This window comes from Rutilus rutilus (assembly GCF_951802725.1).
Source record: "Rutilus rutilus genome assembly, chromosome: 5".
NCBI classification, from domain to species: Eukaryota; Metazoa; Chordata; class Actinopteri; order Cypriniformes; family Leuciscidae; genus Rutilus; species Rutilus rutilus.
This window is the reverse complement of record NC_140213.1, coordinates 44,635,133-44,655,920: the sequence shown is the minus strand read 5'-3', so window position 1 is coordinate 44,655,920 and position 20,788 is coordinate 44,635,133. Positions and strand designations below refer to the sequence as shown.

The 20,788-nt window shown below is 38.0% G+C and overlaps 1 protein-coding gene across 1 annotated transcript in view; it reads right to left on the bottom strand.

Moving 5' to 3' along the window:
* Positions 1-20,788, bottom strand: part of ryr1b (ryanodine receptor 1b (skeletal)) — a 113,138-nt gene that overhangs the window by 61,650 nt on the left and 30,700 nt on the right. Inside the window, exons 6-34 of the mRNA XM_084408481.1 lie at positions 20,464-20,576; positions 20,283-20,382; positions 20,080-20,176; positions 19,417-19,491; positions 19,175-19,331; positions 18,683-18,850; positions 18,460-18,581; positions 16,705-16,891; positions 16,486-16,621; positions 15,294-15,389; positions 15,075-15,193; positions 14,852-14,985; positions 13,725-13,966; positions 13,450-13,642; positions 12,933-13,149; positions 12,727-12,831; positions 11,755-11,858; positions 11,565-11,648; positions 11,322-11,481; positions 10,109-10,256; positions 9,102-9,304; positions 8,768-8,942; positions 6,951-7,159; positions 6,512-6,864; positions 5,284-5,413; positions 5,031-5,191; positions 1,255-1,417; positions 1,012-1,098; positions 677-903 (exon numbers count right to left, since the gene is read on the bottom strand). Of these exons, the coding sequence (XP_084264607.1) occupies positions 677-903; positions 1,012-1,098; positions 1,255-1,417; positions 5,031-5,191; positions 5,284-5,413; positions 6,512-6,864; positions 6,951-7,159; positions 8,768-8,942; positions 9,102-9,304; positions 10,109-10,256; positions 11,322-11,481; positions 11,565-11,648; positions 11,755-11,858; positions 12,727-12,831; positions 12,933-13,149; positions 13,450-13,642; positions 13,725-13,966; positions 14,852-14,985; positions 15,075-15,193; positions 15,294-15,389; positions 16,486-16,621; positions 16,705-16,891; positions 18,460-18,581; positions 18,683-18,850; positions 19,175-19,331; positions 19,417-19,491; positions 20,080-20,176; positions 20,283-20,382; positions 20,464-20,576 (4,465 nt within the window). The remainder of the gene's footprint in view (positions 1-676; positions 904-1,011; positions 1,099-1,254; positions 1,418-5,030; positions 5,192-5,283; positions 5,414-6,511; positions 6,865-6,950; positions 7,160-8,767; positions 8,943-9,101; positions 9,305-10,108; positions 10,257-11,321; positions 11,482-11,564; positions 11,649-11,754; positions 11,859-12,726; positions 12,832-12,932; positions 13,150-13,449; positions 13,643-13,724; positions 13,967-14,851; positions 14,986-15,074; positions 15,194-15,293; positions 15,390-16,485; positions 16,622-16,704; positions 16,892-18,459; positions 18,582-18,682; positions 18,851-19,174; positions 19,332-19,416; positions 19,492-20,079; positions 20,177-20,282; positions 20,383-20,463; positions 20,577-20,788) is intronic.

Here is a 20,788-nt window from a genome sequence, read left to right as displayed (position 1 = left end):
TTTAAATTGTTAATTGTTTAAATAACTGCCTTTAGTTATTATTTTGTAATAAAAGTAAAAATGTGTAAAAACACTAACTTGATGAAATTTGTACTTGGTGTTAATACATAGAACATTACATAGTGTAGAAAACAAAAACAAAATAGAATTATATTTGGTCTCTCTTTTTTATGTTATGTTTATTAACCTGGAAAATTAAGTGTAACGGGGACATAAATTTGTATATATATAAAAGAGGACTTTTCCTCCTCATTTTAAAACATCACCGCACACCACTGGTTTGAAGTGGTTTAAAGTCAGCCTTAAACAGAATATGTGATAGGCTTTTCTTCCTTATTGAGACGTATTTCCGAGTGATAAAATGTAGAACGGGATTTGATTGGAGGAGTAGATTGGATCATCGTGGTTCGCTATTGCTGTGATCTCATGTGAGTGATGGGTTTTTCTGCCCTTGTGCCAGTAAACACGTCAAAGAGAAGAGAAGAGGTACCGTTACAAGAGGGAGGAGAAGTTATTTTGATTTAAGTTTGTGAGGGCACATGAATAAAAAAAATAAAAAAAGATGTGCTAGGGTGTTCTGGGTGATAGGTAGAAATATAGATAGGTAGATAAATAGATTACATAAGACAATGACAAAAAAAAGGTCATTTTTTGTCCCTGAGTCGTCCTACTGTACCTGTTCTCTTCAGGTATATGCAGAGCCATCATGGTGAGAGGATCTGTACATTCCACCATCCATCCGTGCCTTTCGCTCACCCGCCCCACTTGTGGATTCAGGAAGTGGTTGGGCATCCTGCTCCAGATCACAGGGGTCAGCATTTGAACATCAAGCCGAGGAGGACACTGGGGCACCGGGTTCTTGCGCTCACTATGGAACATGGCTGCCGAAAGAGGCATGATATTCTATAGGATGGAGAAAAAAGTGAGACATGTAACTAAAAGACTATTACTTAAAGTACTTCTAAAAGAAAGCTAATGACTTCAAGTGCAGTAGTAAAGGATAAAGCTGACCTTGAGTTTTCCGAGCTCCAGCTGCAGCATGTTCTGGCTGCCAGGCAATACAAACACAGCTGGAAACAGCTTAGTGTGCGGCTCCACCTGAGAGAACACATGTATACATATGAGTTCAAATGAACAATATGCACTCCTTACAGTTCAGAAATGACGTACCAAAGACAGGAGTAAGGGAAAGTGGAGTTAAAAACTGAGTTTTTGAGGGCCACTGGCTCCTTTAAAGAGATGACCTGCACTCGCCTGATAGAAAGTGTTGATCTCCTTCCCATTGGCTGTGAAATTCATTAGACCTGTTGCCAGATCAACCAAGCAACCAATCACCAGATCCTCCTGGCTGAACCTCTGTTGAGTGCTGCTGCCAAACTCTCCTCCCCACACCATATAGCAGTTACTCCTCCTCATACTGATGAACAAACAGATATTATAAGTCAAGAATAAAAAAATATTTTATTAATCGAAGGGAAGAAAGAATACTTTTATTTCAGATTTCAATTTCAAATAAATTCTGTTCCTTTTAACTTAATCACGTTTTTCATTAAAAAATATGAAGCAGCACAACTGGGGCTCGTTCTTCGTACGTTGCTTATTACATCCGAGATCAAATGACACATCCAAGATGATTTCATCGTGCTAATCATAATCCGGCTAATTGAGTTCTTCGAACACACTTGCCGGATAGGATTAGTATCGCTGGATTGAGTTATCTGAGATAACTGCGCGTTCACGCGCTGGCTTAAAAGGGGATATGTATCGATAGTGGAAACATTGATCAGCAACGCTGCCATTGGCTGCTCAGCGTGGCCAAAGAGCGCGCACAGTTTTTCTCATATTATATCTATGTTTTTTCTCCTCAGCAGAGCAAGAACTAATAGTCGAAGTTTATTCGGAATTTTAATGTTTTAATCAAAACGCCAGGGAACACCTCAAAGTCTGCAAAAGCCAGGAGAGAGGGCTGGCAAAAAGTAGCAGACAATTTAAATCCGTTAGAAGTGGCCATGTTAAATGTTTTTATCACTTATTAGCCTATATTTTTGTATTTTAATAATTTCATAATTACTTTGTTCATTGTAATGTCAGAGTCACCACACTAGAATATGGGAACAAATAAAAGTGAAGTACAAAAATATTCTAATGGTAATTTTTAGTTATATTATAGTCTCTTTTATGAAAGGCACTGTTAAATAAATGGTTGTCTGTTTATAAAACAATCAAGAAAAAGGCTGAGAAAAAAAAAAGATCTTAGTAGCCTACACTGTATTTTTGCTGCATTAAATTAAGGCCATATAGTCATTTCAGCTGTTAAATCTTGAGCAATGATGAATTGCTTTGACTTGTGGAAGTAAAAACTGATAAACTTATGTTAATGTAAAAATATGTATTGAAGAAGAGTTCAAAAAGAGTTATTGATCACATTTTTCCCAAGTGTAGTTCATTGTAATTACATTGTGTTTTCCTCTTTTGTGCACTTTTACATAATACACCAACACTTGTTAACTTAAGTGGACATTTTCTAACTTTCCAAAGGAAAGAAAGTATAAGACTTTGTAATGTCCATTTGTTTCCATTGCACTGGACAGTGAATAAACCCTCTCAGATAACTGTCATATGGAGGAACTAGCCTACCTGCAAGTGCATAAAGAACTTTACTTCATTTATACTTGTATGCTTTATGGCTGCAATATAAGTTTAAGGATTCCACATCTACAGAAAGGCCTACAGAAGAGTCTGCACAGACAGAGGAGACATAGGCCTACAGGTGGGCAGTGTATAGCCAACTTTTCCTTTTATTTGTTGCATGAGGCATGTGTCTAATATCTCTTGTTGCAGGCACTTGACCACTGGCTTTTCTTTACAAAGAACAATTGAAATAAAACTCAAGGAACTAAGCATATTTGTCTTTTATTAAACATTTAATGAAAAGTGTTTTTTTTTTTTTTTTTGGCAGTGTTGTGTAATATGGCACATGCAAATGCAACAATGTCACAGGCCCTGTCAGGTGTGCAACCCTCAGACTTTTCAGACACTGAAATCTTCCCTTTAGTTAGCCAAAGTTCATTTCATTGTGTGCCCTTGTCCTGGCTAGAGCTGCATTGTAACTGGTTTGGGTCAGGGAATGGGGTCTTAAAACACCTGTCTGCAGGCAGGAACATGTCATAATCACCTATGAAGAAATGCAGTTCTGTTAGGATCAGCATAAGTGTATGTAATACAGTGAGCTTGATATTTAATTGTGGAACTTTCCTTACCACTTTCAAATAATGTGCATAAATGTGAATCTCTGAAAATTCTTAAGTCATACACAGATCCTGACCATTTTGCTTTCACATTTGTGATATGGAAGATTTGTCAACTGCCTTTTTTTTATTTGATATAATATTATTAATCTGGAATATTAAGAATCACAATAGTAACTGGGCTGCACATTTACATTGTGAACCCCCTTTCTGTTCACATAATCCCCTTCATTGAGGCCTTGATGGCAGTCTAGCCTATAAGCCTGAGTGACATACTGTAATCAGCATGGTCATGATCGCATGATCTTCATAAAAAAATATTTAAATAGTCTAATAAATAGTAGGCTATAGTCTAATAAATAAAAAAATAAAAAAAGCTGCTTAAAAAAACTGATTTACATTGGGTCTTCAGTGGCTTGGAAATGCCACAAAAAAAAAAAAAAAAAAAAAAACTAAAACTGTTTTTTAAACCTAAAAGCGCCAGGTAAACTCCGAATGACACGACAAACAGCACTTTCCATCAAGTTCTCCGCATCTCCAATAGTGTAAAGGAAAGAGCCACTCGCAATTAATCTTAGGGTACAGTTTGTGCTGTAGTTAAAGCCCGACTCCGACAAGTCGAAAATAAATGTGCGTTTCCAACAAATTAATAATGTAAACGACAATCTCATGAGTCACGAGGAAAAAATATATATATCAGAAAGTGCACTATCGCACTGCGCTGGACTTCCCGTATCAGCTCCGCTTATGAGCCGCAGTCTAATCCTGTTTACATGAAATAAGCCTGCTCCCGAGCAGGTTTAAGATTGCGCACCTGTTGCTATGACAGCAAGTCCAGGATGAGCGTCGAAGAACCAAACAATCCAAGATCATGCCAAATCGTCAACAATCAAATCCAGCTAACTGAGTTAGCGACGTACGAAGAACGGGCCCCTGGTTTCAATATTGATAATAATAAGAAATGTTTCTTTAGCAGCAAATCATCATATTAGAATGATTTCTGAAGGATCATGTGACACTGAAGACTGGAGTGATGATGCTGAAAATTCAGCTTTGATATTACAGCAAATAATTACATTTTAAAATATATTAAAATAAAAAAACAATTATTTTAAATTGAAATAACATTTAACATATTACGTTTTTTACTGTATTTTCAAACAAAGAAATGCAGCCTTGGTGAGCATAAGAGACCTTAAAAAAAATCTTAAAATAATATATATTTACAGTACTTGAGAAGCAAAATTTCATTATTTAGTAAGTTCAAATGAAATCTTAAGGCTTTTAAGGCCAAAGTTTTTTTTCTAACCCCATTGTAAAAATTACAATTTATTATTTTAATTTTGTTTCTCAAAAAAATGCATCTTGTTTTAAGGCTTCTTAAATTCTTTACTGAAAAACAAAAAGAAAATTCTAAAAAAAGAAAATACATTTTCTCTATCATATTTTTTATTATTATTTTTCAAATGTTTTTTAACGTGTGCTGTACATCCAAAATACTATATACTGTACATAATATAAATGATAGGCGTTACACTTTTTCAGTTTCACAGTAAAAAGAAGTTTCTTGAGGTAAAATCTCTCCCAACTGATTCTGAAGGTCGGTTGCTGAAGTAGGCCACTAGTGCAGTGCTCTTACATCACCAAAATCGATATTCACCTACATCACCTCACTATACTGAACATTTATTTTTAACCAAAAGCTTCTCCGCACTGCAGCTTCTTGGATTTGTCCACATTGGCCAACATTTCAATGACAGCTGAATCTTTATCCCATCTCACCTGTCGTGTATGTTGCCCTTGTCGTCTCCAACTGTCAAAGTGACAGTACGGACCTTAGACAGGTCGAAGTTGATGTCATACATGTGGAAGTCAGGGGTGACCCAACCCACCCATACCCCGCTAGGTTCTTGCCCGGCGAAGATACGGACTGAGTAATAGTACTGCACAGTGGAGACAGAGAGAGAGAAGGAGACGTGAGGAAACAAGAGCAGAGAATGTGTCATATATGATAGATCTTGTAATGAAGACTGACTGTGGTCGTATTGAGGATGATCTCCGGGTCGTCGCGATCATCGGGCACCACATCCTCCATCAAACGGGGCATAAGAGGTGGAGGTGGAGGAGGGGTAGTCATGGCGGCCTTTTTAGCCTTAAACAGGAAGCTGAGGGAATACATTTGAGTGGTCAAGCATGAACGAGAGATTTGTGGAGAACAAGAGAGGTATATTATTTCGGTAACAAGTACTCTTTTTAAAGGTATGCTAAAGGTATACATATATAAAGGTATACATATACAGGAAAAACACTTTTTAACACTTTACAATATGGTTCATTAGTTAACTGCATTAGCTAGCATGAACTAATAATGAACTGCACTTATACAGCATTTATTAATCTTTGTTGATGTTAATTTCAACATTTACTAATACTTTATTAAAATCTTGTTAACATTAGTTAATGCACTGTGAACTAACATGAACAAACAATGAACAGCTTTATTTTTATTAAAGGGGTGGTATAACGCCCTTTTCACAAGACCCTTGAGTCCCTAGAGTGTGTATGTGAAGTTTTAGCTCAAAGTACCCCACAGAGATTTTTTTACAGCATGTTAAAATTGTCCCTTTTTGAGGGTGAGCAAAAACGCAGCGTTTTTGTGTCTGTCCCTTTAAATGCAAATGAGCTGCGGCTCCCGGCACAGAGGGCGGAGCTTCAACAGCTCTTGTGTTAGCAGAACCTCACACAGACATGCACTTAAAATGTAAAAAAACATTTAGCCTTTTATGTTCAAACCGGAGTCAGACAAAGATTGAGAGACTCAAGAAGTGACAACATGTAGACAACATTTCTGAATGGTTAGTTAATGAATTTATGTAGCTTGTCATGATAATCTATAAATCACATTCCCGGGGGAGGGGTTTATGTAAATTGTAGGGTTTGTGATGTCACTAACCCGGGAGGAAACTCGTGTAGTCCCTACCAGCCGTTTGTTGTAGTCCTTAAAAAGTGATCTCTTTAAAAGCAAATATCTCCCTTTGCTTTGAACTTTGAGTTTCGTAACTTTGCAGATGTTGTTTATGCTCAAACAGCAACATTACACACTAGTGAAATCATAATCAACCACCCCTTTAACTAAAAGATTTACAAAACAGTAACAAATGTATTGCTCGTGGTTAGCTCATGTTATTTAATACATTAACTAATGTTAACTAATGAACCTTATTGTAAAGTGTTACCACTTCATAAAAGTCCTCGGTTCTCACCCTTTCTTTTTTCCTTTCTCGGACGCAGTGTCTTTGTCATTTTCTTTACTGCTTGGGATATCTTTGGGCACGGATGGCTCCTTTTCCTTCTCCTCCTGCTCTTTGCGACTGGCTGACTTTTTCAGCACCTCAAATTCAGAGTCGGGGTCCACCTCCAGCACCTGATCCTCAGGGATGGTGAGGGTCCGAGTGAGGGGAGTGGTGCCAGCGGTGACCTTGAAGGTCAGGTCGAACTCTACAGGCATGCTCAGTCTGAAGAACAGCATGTCTGTGTTGGCGTTTTGGGATCCGAATGTCTTGTGGGTTATTTTCAGACAGGGGGCGCTGTCTACGGTTCCATCCACGCGAGAGACCTACAGGTCACAATAAAGGACAATAAAGTAGGTCCATAAACTTTAACTTTAAACTCAATTAAATGTCACAAAGATTCCTCAAATACCTCAATGTGGTTGTGCTCGGTGGGAACTGGGACAAACTGAGGCAGGCTCTTACTAAACCACATAGTGATGTCTCTCTTCATGTTGATGGCGAATGGCTCAAAGCCCTCTTGGAGCCCACAGATGGCGAAGTAGCGTAGGCTGCTAACATTCTGACCTAGGTTTATACGGCCAACCTGAGAAAGACCCAACATGCAGACTGGAATAAAACCTGGAGAGAGAAAAATAAAGAAAAGAGGCTGATTTATAGCAACAAAATCGATACAACGTAGAAAAGAGATATTTTGCGTGGCAATATTGTTTTACAAATACAATATATCCAGTATTGGGCTTTTATTCTCTTTTATTTGATAGTAGAATAACAAATCAACTGCTTTTTCAGTCCACTACTATAATGCTGTTTTTTCTGGTAAGGTCAAAAGGAGGAGATAGTCAGTGTGCAAGTTGGTAAAACCAAGATGGAGTCGTCAGAGAAAGAAACAATCCACGTTCGAATACAACGTATGGACTTATTTTTAATTTTTTTAACAAGGATGGGACAAAGGTGATGGATATATGACACATGAGATTTGCAAAGAGTCTCGTATGATGATAAAATACTCTGGGAATACTACGAACACGAGGACTCACCTCATACTCCATCATTCAGAGATAGGGTTAGCCTTAGATAAGGACGGCAAAGCTGCTGTAAAATCAGCTTCTTTTTGGGGACATTTGCAGTTGAAAGAAGGTAATACATAGCTATATATGTAATCACAATAATTAGCATGCCACAAAATGTATTTAATCGCAATAATTTTGTATTGTGACTTAAGAGTCGTGATAATATTGTGTCGTGGGGACTCTGGTAATGGAGCTAGTATTAGCCTTTAGCTATGGACTGCAAAGCTGAAGTTAAATCAGTTCCTCTGGGGCCATTTACAGTAAAAAAAATATATATATAAAAAAAAAAAATTCGCAATATATAGGTGCGTTCATGCCATCATAATTACCGTAATTACCAGCTTACAACTTCACATCCAAGTAGAACTCATAATTACAACTTGTAAAATTGGAATTTTCTGAGAGCTCCTACTTGTTCCACCTGACCACTGCAGATTCAAGAACGTCACGTGTTGTCATCTCATAATTACATTAATTACAACATGGTGTGAACGCAGCATATGTTATCCTCAGCATGTCACAAAATGTATAAAATATTCATTTTACATATCCTATTGTAACTTAAGGCCTACTAAAGCTGCATGTTGACCCCATTTGAATGCAAACACCATTAATACTTGTGTATTTTGTGCCAAAAATGTAATCAACATCTAAGGTGCCATATTAGATTTTGCTATTAAATTAGCATATTGAAATACGCTATTGAATGGCTTTACAAGACTTAAAATATGGCACATTAATCATATGGACAGTTTTTATAATACCTTTAGGTTGCTGCCAAGCCAGTCTATTATTCTGAAATTTATATTTTGTTTGGTGGAAGAAAGAAATTCATACAGATGAGTATTTTCATCATAAATGATGAGTATTTTCAGTTCTGTGAGAATTATCCATTTAATACCTTGAATCCATTTCCTTATAATACGAAAAAACAACTATTCAATCAGAACAAAATTTCAATTACACATCTTTTTAAATCCAAGACTAGGATTGATCTGTGTCTGTGGAAACAAACCTCTTGAGACTCACCCAAAAACTTAACTACAGACTTTTCCTGAACGACAAAGCTTATTTAAAAATACACATTACCTCTAAAAAACTAATTATTGAAAATTTACTACAAAAACAACAACAACTTTATAGCCCAAATCCTCACCGTCTCCAGGCTCAATGTCTTTGAAGGCCATTTCAGAGCCAGAATCGCTGATCAGCATCTCTCCGTTAAGGGTGAACATGATGTTCATTTCAGTGAGATCTATCATGCAACCGACCACATCACCAGACTGCCACTGACGACCAAATGGATCATTACCAATGTGCCATCGCTGAGCCTGCAGGGATTGAAAATGAGAGTAGTTTAGCTTTTATTGCAGCTATACAAAATAGTTTGTCAGCAACTTGTGCGGCACACAATCCAATTAGCTGGAAAGATGTCCTACAGCCTGGTACCATATAACACAGCAGAGTTAGATTAATATGACACCACTGACCCTGTTTCCATTAAAGACATAGGCCAGCTCATCAGAACCAAGCTCAACATCAGAGCGGACGTTCGGTCGAGCCCAGCCCACCCTCATCTCTCCTGTGGTTACGGCCTCAAACTCAAAGTACCACTTTCCCGAGGTGATGGCGTACTGCTTCTCTGCCCTGAAGATACGCACTTTATCTCCACCTGTGTTCTCAACATGACCACCTGTGGAAAAAAGAGATTTGAAGAATTGAGAACTGAATAAACAATATATTTACATCCAATTCTGGATCCTAGTATATCCTACTGAATCAGGGCTTGACATTTACATCCGCCAACATGCCGAATTTCAGCGGTGGCGTGTAACGCAGACACTCTTACTAGCCACTTTGGCGGGTTGAATTTTATATATAATATATACATTTTTCAATTGCAGTTTTTTAAAAAGGCATCTGAAATAATAAACTAAGTGCAACGAAGTGTTGTCAACAATATTGATTTTTCAATACATATCAAAACTGAAATATCTGAAATGTTTCCAATACTCGTTTTTTATTGTTGGTGTTACAGGATTGGAATTTCTGTGTGGGATTCACTCATTCCCGCAGATTTTGTGGGAAAATCACACACCCAAAGTGCAGGAACATAAAGCCGCCTCTTGTGCTTCAACTGTCAAATTCACACAAGATAATGTCAAAATACCGCTCTTGCCAAGTATTCACGTAAACACAGTCAGTTATGTTTTAAGTGAACGTAAGCAGTTGAGAAAGAAAACGTATGTGTCACACTATATCTGTGTATCAGGTCTTAAAGTGAAATATAGCCTAATATACCTTCTGCCAAATTATGAGATAATATAAAAAATATTGGCAGTTTTTCCCATGGTATCAGTGTCAAAATTGTGGCCAGTAGAAAATGCTGAGTGGCTAGTAACTTTGGAAAACCACAGTGGCTGGTGAGCAAAAAAAGTGAATGTCAAACGCTGTATATGAAAGACATGAAAGTAGTATATGAAAGACAAAGACTCACTGCTCTCCTGATCTGGAGGCTCGATGTTGTATCCATAGCCAATCAGAGTGCGTACAGCGTTGTTCACACTGTCTCTGTTAGTCTTCTTTGTTCTCTCATCCAGCAGGTTGTATGGCACCAAACGAGGGTTACGTTTATTCAAGATGTCCTGAGGGTAAGTAATAAGAGTAAAAGGTCTGGGCTCCCTTTCAAGCATTAACTGAATTCCAGTTCATACATATTCTGAAGTTCCCTTCCGAACTCAATTATCAGCACAATATGACTGAAGCGAAATTCACGAATCACCGCATAATGTGCACGCGCTCACCAGTGTGCTCCAAGATTTGTGCAAGCTGTTCTTATCACAACGGCGATAATAAAATGTGCGAGAATTTTCAACTTTAAAACACTATAAAGTCTAAAAAGGTTACATAAACTAAAAGTACAGATAAAAATGATCTAACTTAAATTAGAAAGCTTTTTAAACTACTCACGTTTTATCGTATTTGTTGTGGTAAATTTGGACTGACTTGTAGAAATTATAATAGATAATCTGTTAATGAAACATATTATTCACTATAGATTTATATTACAACTGTGGCATGTTGTAGCAATAGTTTCAAAATGTGTAAGTTGCTATTTTTCATAACAAATGCTATAGATAAAAAAAAAGTCAACATTGGCCCAATGAGGAGCCATCAATGATCTCACCTGTAATTATAGCCTTATTATTCTAACAAATACTATAGTTAAACAAGTAGGGCACTTTTTGACTTATTGACCAAACAATATGTTTTCCCTATGTGTAAAATGTGTTCTGTTCTAATGACTGATATTAGCAAAACAGCCAAAATCATTAAGAGCCTGATGAATTGTTAAGAAGTAGGAAATAAACCAAATGCTTAAATAATATACATCATATATGCTATGTAAACAAGTCATTGTTAACTAGGCTTTTACTTAGTTATGTTATCAACCAACTTTGCATGTGTGATAGGTAAGATACCACAAAAGACCATTTTGCAAAAATAAACAAACAAATAAATCTCACGAGGGAGCATGTCCTGGGAAACGGTTCACACTTCAACCCCCCCAATGTTCAAAACTACGCCCTTCCCTGTATGGTCTATGTTTTTCTTTCATATTTCTTGGATCCCGCCCGTTTTCCTCCACCATAATGTGCACGCAAACTGCAGTGACGTAACTGTAATTTCTGCTCCCACATCTACTGTACCTGCATAATGCTGTAGGTCCATCCTTGTCTGACTCTGTCCCGTGCCCAAACATTGTGTCCATTTTCCGCCAGCTTCTCCACCAGCTGGTTCTGATTGGGCGTCAGTTTGACATGATTGAGGTCCAGAGGAGCAGGTTTGTACCCACTGCTCATCACATAACTGACCAAGAAACAGAAAAATATGAAAACCAAAACCATATACATTTACAAGATAAATTTGTTTGTTTTTTTAGGTTTACAGACGTTTTGGGCAGTTTGATCTTCCTCAGATTCTCCTCTGCTTTCTCATCTCCCATGCCTACATGGCAGCCCAGAGCTAAGAGGGTTCTGGAGAGGTCAAGGAGAAAAAAAAAAGTTGATCAATAAATTGGATAGAAAGACGGATGCATAAGCAAGTGACCTTCAGAGATTTGAGATTCAACAGACAACTCACTTCAAGGTCTCTCCAGACATCTGGAGGTTATAATTCCTCTCGGGTTCTGGAAGACTATGAAAGTCCACCAGACACGGGTGCAACTTCTTATTATCATCCCTGAACTGAGAGAGACAGCATTTTTTTACTTTATTTAAACATTTAACTTTATTAAGGATCTTGTGTTTATGGGTGTGTTCACACTCTGCATGTTTGGTTTGATTAAAACGAACCCAGGTGCGATTGCTCTGTTAGTGCGGTTCATTTGAATAAGTGTGAACGCTGCCAGAGACCCATCTTTTCAGTGTCTCGGTCCGCCTGTTTGGTGTCACCAGGGTTCAGATGGCAGCGTTCACGCTTCCAAACGAACTCTGAACTCAGTTCAAATGAAATATGAATGCAACATGGACCAAAGACATGTAAACAAACCAAAAACCGGGACATGATGTCTCAAGATGCGACCCTAAAAAGAACAGAATGCTCAAGCACATCTGTTTTTTCTCGTGACAGTGGCGATGTTGCCCATCACAGTTCAGTACAGGCATCAGAACCGCGTCTCCTCGCAGCAGATCTGTGTTTGTGTGTGACTGAGGGATTCCTGCCGCTGTTTTAACTCCTTTACACATTTTATAATCTCTTCACAAGTTCTCAGCTGGTCAAAATACCATCATATGTAGGCTACACACATACAACGAGCGCATTTAGCCCAGAACACAGCAGTGTTTTGGATATTCGGTAAGTTCTGTCGCGAAATATACATAATAAAAGCAGACCAATCAGGTTGTGAACACATCCCTATGCCTTTAGGTTTGGTATCTTTAGGTTCGGTATTAAAATGGCAGTGTGAATGCTAAGCAGACCAGGACTTTTTTTTTTTTGGTCCGGACCAAACGAACCAAGCGAACCGAACTACAAGTGTGAACACACCCTATATGTATGTATGTGGTTGAGTTGGTGTTTGTTTGCGAAAAACAAGAGGCGGAAAGTGCTCACCACTCCATAGGTCCAACCCTGCTCAATACGGGTGACGGCCCAGAGCTCGTGGATGTTTTCGGCAAGTTTCTCTCTGATCCGCTCCAAATGAGGAGGTAGCACAATCTACAAATGACATACACAACACGTACATTGACCGCTCAGTGAAAGTGTTTCTGCCAAGCAACAGTGGAGTGAGGGAAACAAATGTGGGTAGTTTAGTTTACCTGGGCAGTGTCAACAGGACAGGGAGTGAATGAAGTGTGTGTGAGGGACTGCGTGGGGCCCAGCAGGTTTCGGACTCCACTGAAGTCATGTTTATACTCCTTAATGTGCTCAATGCGCATTCTGTCTTTGGGAAGAAGAGCTTCGTAACATGGTGCATAACCAGGAGGGGGCAAGAACTTAAAATCCCCATGACGGCCTCCCAAAAGGAAACGAGCTCTGAGAAATGAACGAAAACACAGGTCAACAAGTGAGAAGACATTATAAATGTGCATGAATTAATCATATTTCTAATCTACTGATTTTAGTATTTAGTGTTTTCATTAATTATTTCATTAATTATCCCTGTCTCTGGGCCGGTAAGATGATTTATTTAATCAAAAATATAGTAAAACAGTTGCTTTCTGAAATATTATTACAATTTAAAAAGAACAGTTTTCTATTTGTGATATTTGTGAATGTATGTATATACATTTTATAAGAAAAGTAACAAAATAACAAAATAATAACGTTAATTACTTCACTCCAGCGGAGAAGCTAATGACAGGGAAGAAAAGGCCGTCTACGTTGAAGTTCTCAAACATTCCCTGGACTGGATGCCCATTAATACGAAAGGAGATACTGGGTACGCTCAGGTCCAGACAGCAGCTCACAACGTCATCTGCTGCCAGGATGTGCTGGTTGGGCGAAGCCACCTGACGAGACACGTGACCTACACAGAGAAAATGATGGTTTGAGGACCATAAACACTCACACACCGCTGTATATAGAATATACAAGATCACCACATTTACCTGACCACAAGTGAAGGCCATCAAAGCCATAAGAGTAGAGGTCATCACCCACACCGTTGCCACCCCAGCCCTCTCCTCCTCCAGGGTACGGACTGAAGCCCTCAGTCAGAGCCCAGCCAACACGCAGATGGGTAGCCTGGGCTGTCACAAACGGCTCCACATAGTCCACCATCACCTCAAAGTACCACTTCTTAAACTGTGTGGAACCTTCACAAGTCCCCAAAAAGATATTGGGCCTCACGCTACAAGGAGAAAGTGACATTTATGCAGTAAACGGTTTATAATCTTTTCAATTTCTTTGATTTAGTGCATCTTCAGGAACAAAAGCTGCAGTAAATGAATGCAATTCATTTTAAAAGGATAGTTCACCCAAAAATGAAAATTCTGTCATCATTTATTCACCCTCATGTCTTTCCAAACCAGCAAGACTTTTGTTCATCTTTGGAACTCAAATGAAGGAAAGGAACGATATGAAAGGATCTCTTTATGAACTTTTTGAAGCGTCAAAGTGGTAGTTGCATAGACTGTCAATGGAGGGACAGAAAGCTCTCAGATTTCATCCAAAATATCTTCATTTGTGTTTCAAAGATGAACCAAGTCTTACGGGTGAATAATTGACGTAATACATGACGGTGAATAATTAATGACAGAATTTTCATTTTTGGGTAAACTAACCCTTTAAAGTAGATCTTCCCAGTCTGTCAGTAATTCTCTGTTTAGTTCCTCTATCTATGAAGCCCCTCCTTCCGAAAAGCACAATCTTATCTGATTGGTCAGCTGGAGCAGTGTGTTGTGATTGGTCAAGAGCTTTGAGCATGTTTGGGAAATGTCCCGCCCCTTACCATAACCGTGAGTTTCAACACACTACTAACGCCCCTTTTCTCTGCGTATGCCTTGGGCGGGTATTATTTAAATGGAATATTGTGGTGTGTTTGTTCCCGGAAGAAAACTCAAGAATACTAAGGAGGCGTTTCAGAAACTGCGCACTGATATCGAGAATAACTGACTTTGTGCTTTGGATCTTTGCAGACCTTCTTCATGCTCAGACAGCAACATTACACACTAAAGAAAGTTGAACATGCAAAAAAGCATTATAATATAAACATTTATATCTCAACAAATATTACCTTGATACATAGTTAACAATGTTAGTCTGCAGCAGGAGGTCGCGGCCCGGAAGCAAATTTTCTGTGATGAGGTTTTGATTGGACCTCACAGCAACACCGTTACACACACAGAGAGAACGTAATACATCTAAAACCTGTCCAGAAAAAGGCAGAGGAGAGTGAGATCGTCCATGTGTAGCAAAATGCTAAATGTTAGTTGACCAAATCAGGTTTACAGTTAGACCTTATGATTTCGCCCGTGTTTGTCCAGGAGAGAAATGATAGACTTGATGTGATTCTCCTGAATGATGTTCAGGACTTCAGGACTTTCAATCAGAACACAGTACAGCACCTCTAGAATGCCTAGAGAAGAGAAGAAAGACATAAAGAGCAAGATGTTGCAAGACATCAAAACAGGTTGTGTTCATTTTGTGCCATTTGTTGAAGAAGGTTTTGCAGATACCCGAAGAAGCTTCCAGACGATCCAGTTTACTGACCAACCAGTCCAGGTTATCGCAAAACAGAGCACAGTTAGAACGGTTTCCTCTGATCAGAGACGCTGCAAAAACAGACACACATTTACAGATGCATGCACAATTAAACTATTTATATTTACACTACTGGTTCGGAATAATTAAGATCTTTTAATGAGTTTCTTATGCTCACCAAGGCTGCATTTATTTGATCAAAAATACAGTAACATCATGAAATATTGTTACAATTTAAAATGAATGTTTTTTTATTGTAATATATTTTAAAATGTAATTTATTCCTGTGATGATAAAGTTTTCAGTGTCACATGATCCTTCAGTAATCATTCTAATATGCTGAATTGCTGCGCAATTATTATTGGTGCCAAGTTATTAATAAATATTCGTATTATTATATCAGTTTAAAACATTTTTTTCTGCTTAATATTTTTGTGGAAACTGTAATACTTCTTTTCAGGATTCTCTGATGAACAGAAGTTGAGGAGAACAGCATTTATTTGATATAGATATCTTTTGTCCCATACACAAAAGAATTGTATTTGAAATATATTTTCTGGATATGTTTTGGAATATATGCAAATATTTGAAATTGGCCCAATAAATATATTTCATACTTATATTTCATATATTTTTGTTATATTTCAGAATATATTTCAATGTATTTGGAATATATGCCACATATATTTTTGACACTTTTGGGGACCCGTACAGAAAAAAATACATTGAAATATATTCTGAAATATAACAAAAATATATGAAATATAAGTATGAAATATATTTATTGGGCCAATTTCAAATATGTGCATATATTCCAAAACATATCCAGAAAATATATTTCTTTTGTGTATGGGGTAACACTAGTATAAATGTCTTTACTGTCACTTTTGATAAATATAGTGCATCCTTGCTGAATACAATTATTCTTTTTTTCAGTCTTATTTCTGAGATGCAAAGCTGAATTTCAGCATCTTTACTCCAGTCTTCAGTATCACATGATCCTTCAGAAATCATTGAAAACAGTTATTTTAAATTGTAATTATATTTCACAATTTAATTTTTTTTACTGTATTTTTGATAAATGCAGCCTTGGTAAGCATACAAGACTTATTATCTGAACTTATTTATATTTTATTTATTTATATTTAAATGTATATATTTATTCACCAAGCAGTTCATAGAGCAGATTGACAATCTCTTTCCAGGATTCGGCTGCTTCCTCTCCAGCAAACTCAGAGAAGTGTGCAGCAGTATTGTAGACATTCAGGCGGTCGATGCAATCTAGCACGATTGTGATCATGCCCTGCATCACAAAAGAAAGATTAAATTAATGTGGATCAGGGCTGATTTTCACACGGACAGGCACAAACACACACATACACAGACCTCTTCTTGGAAGAGGTTTTGTCGGTTGCGTAGAGAGCGCAGCTTGGTCTGTTTCTCCTCGTGTTCCAGCTCCTCTTCTGGAGGCCGGAAGTAATGGATCAGGTCCTGCAGGGACAGGATCACTGCGTCCAGTGGCAGGGACACTGGACCGGGAGATTTGTTTTTCCCACTCAGAGAGTCCAGACCTCTGACATAGAAGAGAGAGGAGAGGATGTAGCACATTCAGAGAATATAAGACAACTGTCTAGGAAAATTTCTGGAATTATCAGCCTGAATAGGTCAATATTAGAAATATAGCTTTTTATTCCATTTCAGTCAGTATACTCTTTTTTTTTTTATGTGCCAAAAACGAAAAATTATATATGCAAGGAATAATTGACGACGGGTCGTTGAATTATTAGAAAAATAATGCACACCAGAGGTGGTAATAATTCATGATCAATTATTCCACTTATACTACTGATACCACACCTCAAGACATTGTTAAGATTTTGTTTTTTTAGACGTTTGTCAGGTTTTTGTCCTTAAAAATGCTCGTGTGTAGGAATATTTTTTACGCATCTCATCCCAAGCCTCAGATGCTAATTCCAAAACGTCAATTTAGAGCTAGTAACGGAGGCTTGAGCCACTGATAGTAGACTAATGCAGTTATTAATGCAGTGAGAGAGAGAGACAGAGAGAGATTAAGCATATGTGACACTGGACCACAAAACCAGTCACATGGGTCAATTATTTATACATCACATGAAAGCTGAATAAATGAGCTTTCCATTGATGTTTGGTATGTTAGAATAGGACAATATTTGGTCGAGATACGAGATACTATTTGAAAATCTGGAATCTGAGGGTGCAAAAAATCGAAACATTGAGAAAATCTCCTTTAAAGTTGTCCATTTATGTTCGCGATTGTGCTGCATTCACTCACAAAAATAAATGTTTTATATATTTACGGTAGGAAATGTACAAAATATCTTCATGGAACATGATCTTTACCTAATATCCTCATGATTTTTGGCATAAAATAAAAATGTATATGTTTTACCTATACAATGTATTGTTAGCTATTGCCACAAATATACTTGTACGACTTGTGACTGGTTTTGTGAACCAGGGTCACATATGTGAATTAGCCGAGTCTGTGTGTTTCTCGACAGTGTTCGGCAGCGGCGTCTCTACTAATAGCGAAACTGTAAGTTTATCTGCTTCAAGAACAGCGCAGTTACTACCTCACTAGTGAGAAACGTCATGTAGCTTTTAAGCTGCTAAACTATTTTACTGACAAAATCGTCAGAGCAGCGCTGATAACACGTTTCTGAGCGAGTGTGTGTCCGTGCTCTATGTGTGTGTGTGTGTTTAAGTGGGAGAGAGAGCGGGAGAAAGAGAGGATGTGCTGTTCGTACATAATAAAGTGTCATTTTGTGGCTAAAAACACGTAAATGATCATTTTTATCGTATTGTTCACTATGTTTATTTGCTTGGTCAGTGTCGTTGTGCGTTTTGGTTCTTTTAATGTTGTAGGCTGTAAGGACCTCTGAAATTACTGAAATCATTTGGCGAAGTGATACGGAACTGTAATGCGTTTCCCTGAAAATAACTGCACGCCTTAGAACGTTTGTCAACCAATCAGATTCAAGCATTCAACAGCCCCGTAGTATAAAAAACTGAAAATACAATTTTACTCAATATTCATTGTTACCGTATAATATACAGTATGAATGAATTATATGTCATAGTGTGTGTGATGAACAGTCATACTTGATGAACTGTGTAAAAAGGCCCGTTGTGCTGTAGATCATACGAGCAGCCTGAGACTCTTCTGTTTGAGAGCGAGAGCAAGTCAGTGCATCATCCATATGGCCCTCTTGATGTAGTATGGCCTAAGAGAAAGAGAGGTAAGATCATAATAAGTAAGTTGAAAGCCTTGACATCAGGTATATAAGTGGGTATCATGGGGTTTGTGGTTCAGCGAGCTTCATACCCTTCTCTTCATGGTTCCCAGACGAGCCGCCTTAGCATCTAGAGCAGCGTACGTGAGCCACAGCCCTGTGGAGTGATGCTGCATGAAACACATGGACTCGCCATACTTGATCTCAGGAACGCCCATTCCTTCCACATCTCGCTTCTTCTTCTCCCCCTCCACTTTCTCCTGTTCTCCGGGAATAAGCACAACAGAGGAGAGTGGGAACAAACACATAGACAGGAAGAGAAAAACAGAGAGAGAACAGAAATGCAATTAGTCAAGGCAAGGCAAGATTATTTATATAGCACATTTCATATACTATGGCAATTCAAAGTGCTTTACAAAGAAAGGAATAAAAATAATCACAAAATAAAAGCAAGGAAAATTAAAACAGTTATTCAAAATGCTTTACATAGAAAGGAATTCAAATATCAGTGTCACAGGCTGTTTGTGACTTGAATAATTATAAGATATAATTGAATAAAAATATTTAGATGAGTTCAAACGGACCTTTGATGCACGGAAACAGAAGGCAGACAGTTTAGTGTTCGCTTTCTCTGGATCCAGAACCATCAGACCCTTCTCCTCGTCCAGACACAGGTACCGACCCGTTGTGATGTGGCGCACGCGGAAGGCCTGACCCCACTTCATGTGGCTACCACTCCAACTGCAGAGAAATCACACACAAAGGTATAAGCCAAAAAATAGCAACGTATATATCGTCACAGTTATGAGATGTGAGATTGTCTCACCCGATTCTCAGAGGCTCAAGTCTCCACAATGAACGGGCCTGACTACATACCGCCCCTCCTTCATACTGTGCAATCCTAGAGAGATTACAATCATGAGCACGTTAAGATTATCATCGTCACTTATGTTAAGCATTCATTCGGTGTGAAATACACAGTATGCAGAGGCTTGTCAATCATGAGCAGAGGGCATGGTACTGTAACAAAAACAGTCTGCTTAAATAATCAATTGTATATACAATTATATATATATGTGTGTATGTGTGCGTGTGAAAATTATGTTACAAATGATTTCTATTTCAATTGAATGCTATTCTTCTAACCTTTCTGTTCATCAAAGAATACTAAAAACAAATCACGATTCCCACAAAAATATTCTAAGAAATTCTTGAGCACCAAATCATCATATTAGTATGATTTCTGTAGGATCATGTGACACTGAAGACTAGAGGAACGGCTGCTTTACCCTCACAGAAATGAATTGACATGTTAAATGATAATAAAACAGAAAACAATTATTTGATTTAATCATTTTTCACAATATTGCAGTTTTGTATTTTTGATCAAATAAATGCAGCCTTGCTTGATGCTTTCAAATACATTTCAAATCCCTTTTTCAGATTTCAAACTTTTGAATGTTAATATGTATGTATAAACTGAACTCACTTGCGCTGTTCCTCTCCCTGATCAGGCATTGAGATGGCCAGACACTCATCCATGTGACCATGAAACAGTCTTAAGACATGACCTCCAGTTAAGTACCCTGAAAAGGGTAAATACAAAGACAAGAACACGGTCATTTATGGTTTAAATTACCGATATTATATTTGATTTGATTGTGAGTTCTCTGTATTTTGCTGAACACTGACCCTCTGCCAGCTCACATCCCGAGCAGACTGGATTCATGTTCCATAAGGTCTGCATAAAGGAGGCATCTACCATCAGATCCCCGCTGGCGTATGACAGATGCTGCAAAAGATATCACAGATACCAGCTGTCAACTGCATAGAGAATCATGTTTGATATTTCTACGGCTCTAGAAAGTCTTACCAGGTATCTCTCTGATGACACGCTAACCAGGATCAGGTCGTCTCCTACTCGGACCTTCTCACCCTCTGACCTCTGTTTGGATGCAGGATGAATGGTCCACCAACATGCTTCCCCTGAACATACAGAGACACAAAGAATCTGTGAAGTTTAAACAAATCTAACATACAGTATGTATTACAAATACTGCTATAACACAAGCAAATGCATACAAATATTACTGTCACAAGTCCTGATGGAGTTTTGGTTCCTTGCCACTGTTGTCTTGGCTTTTGGCTTGCTTAGTTGGGGACATTTAATATTCAACAATATTATTTATCTGCCTTAC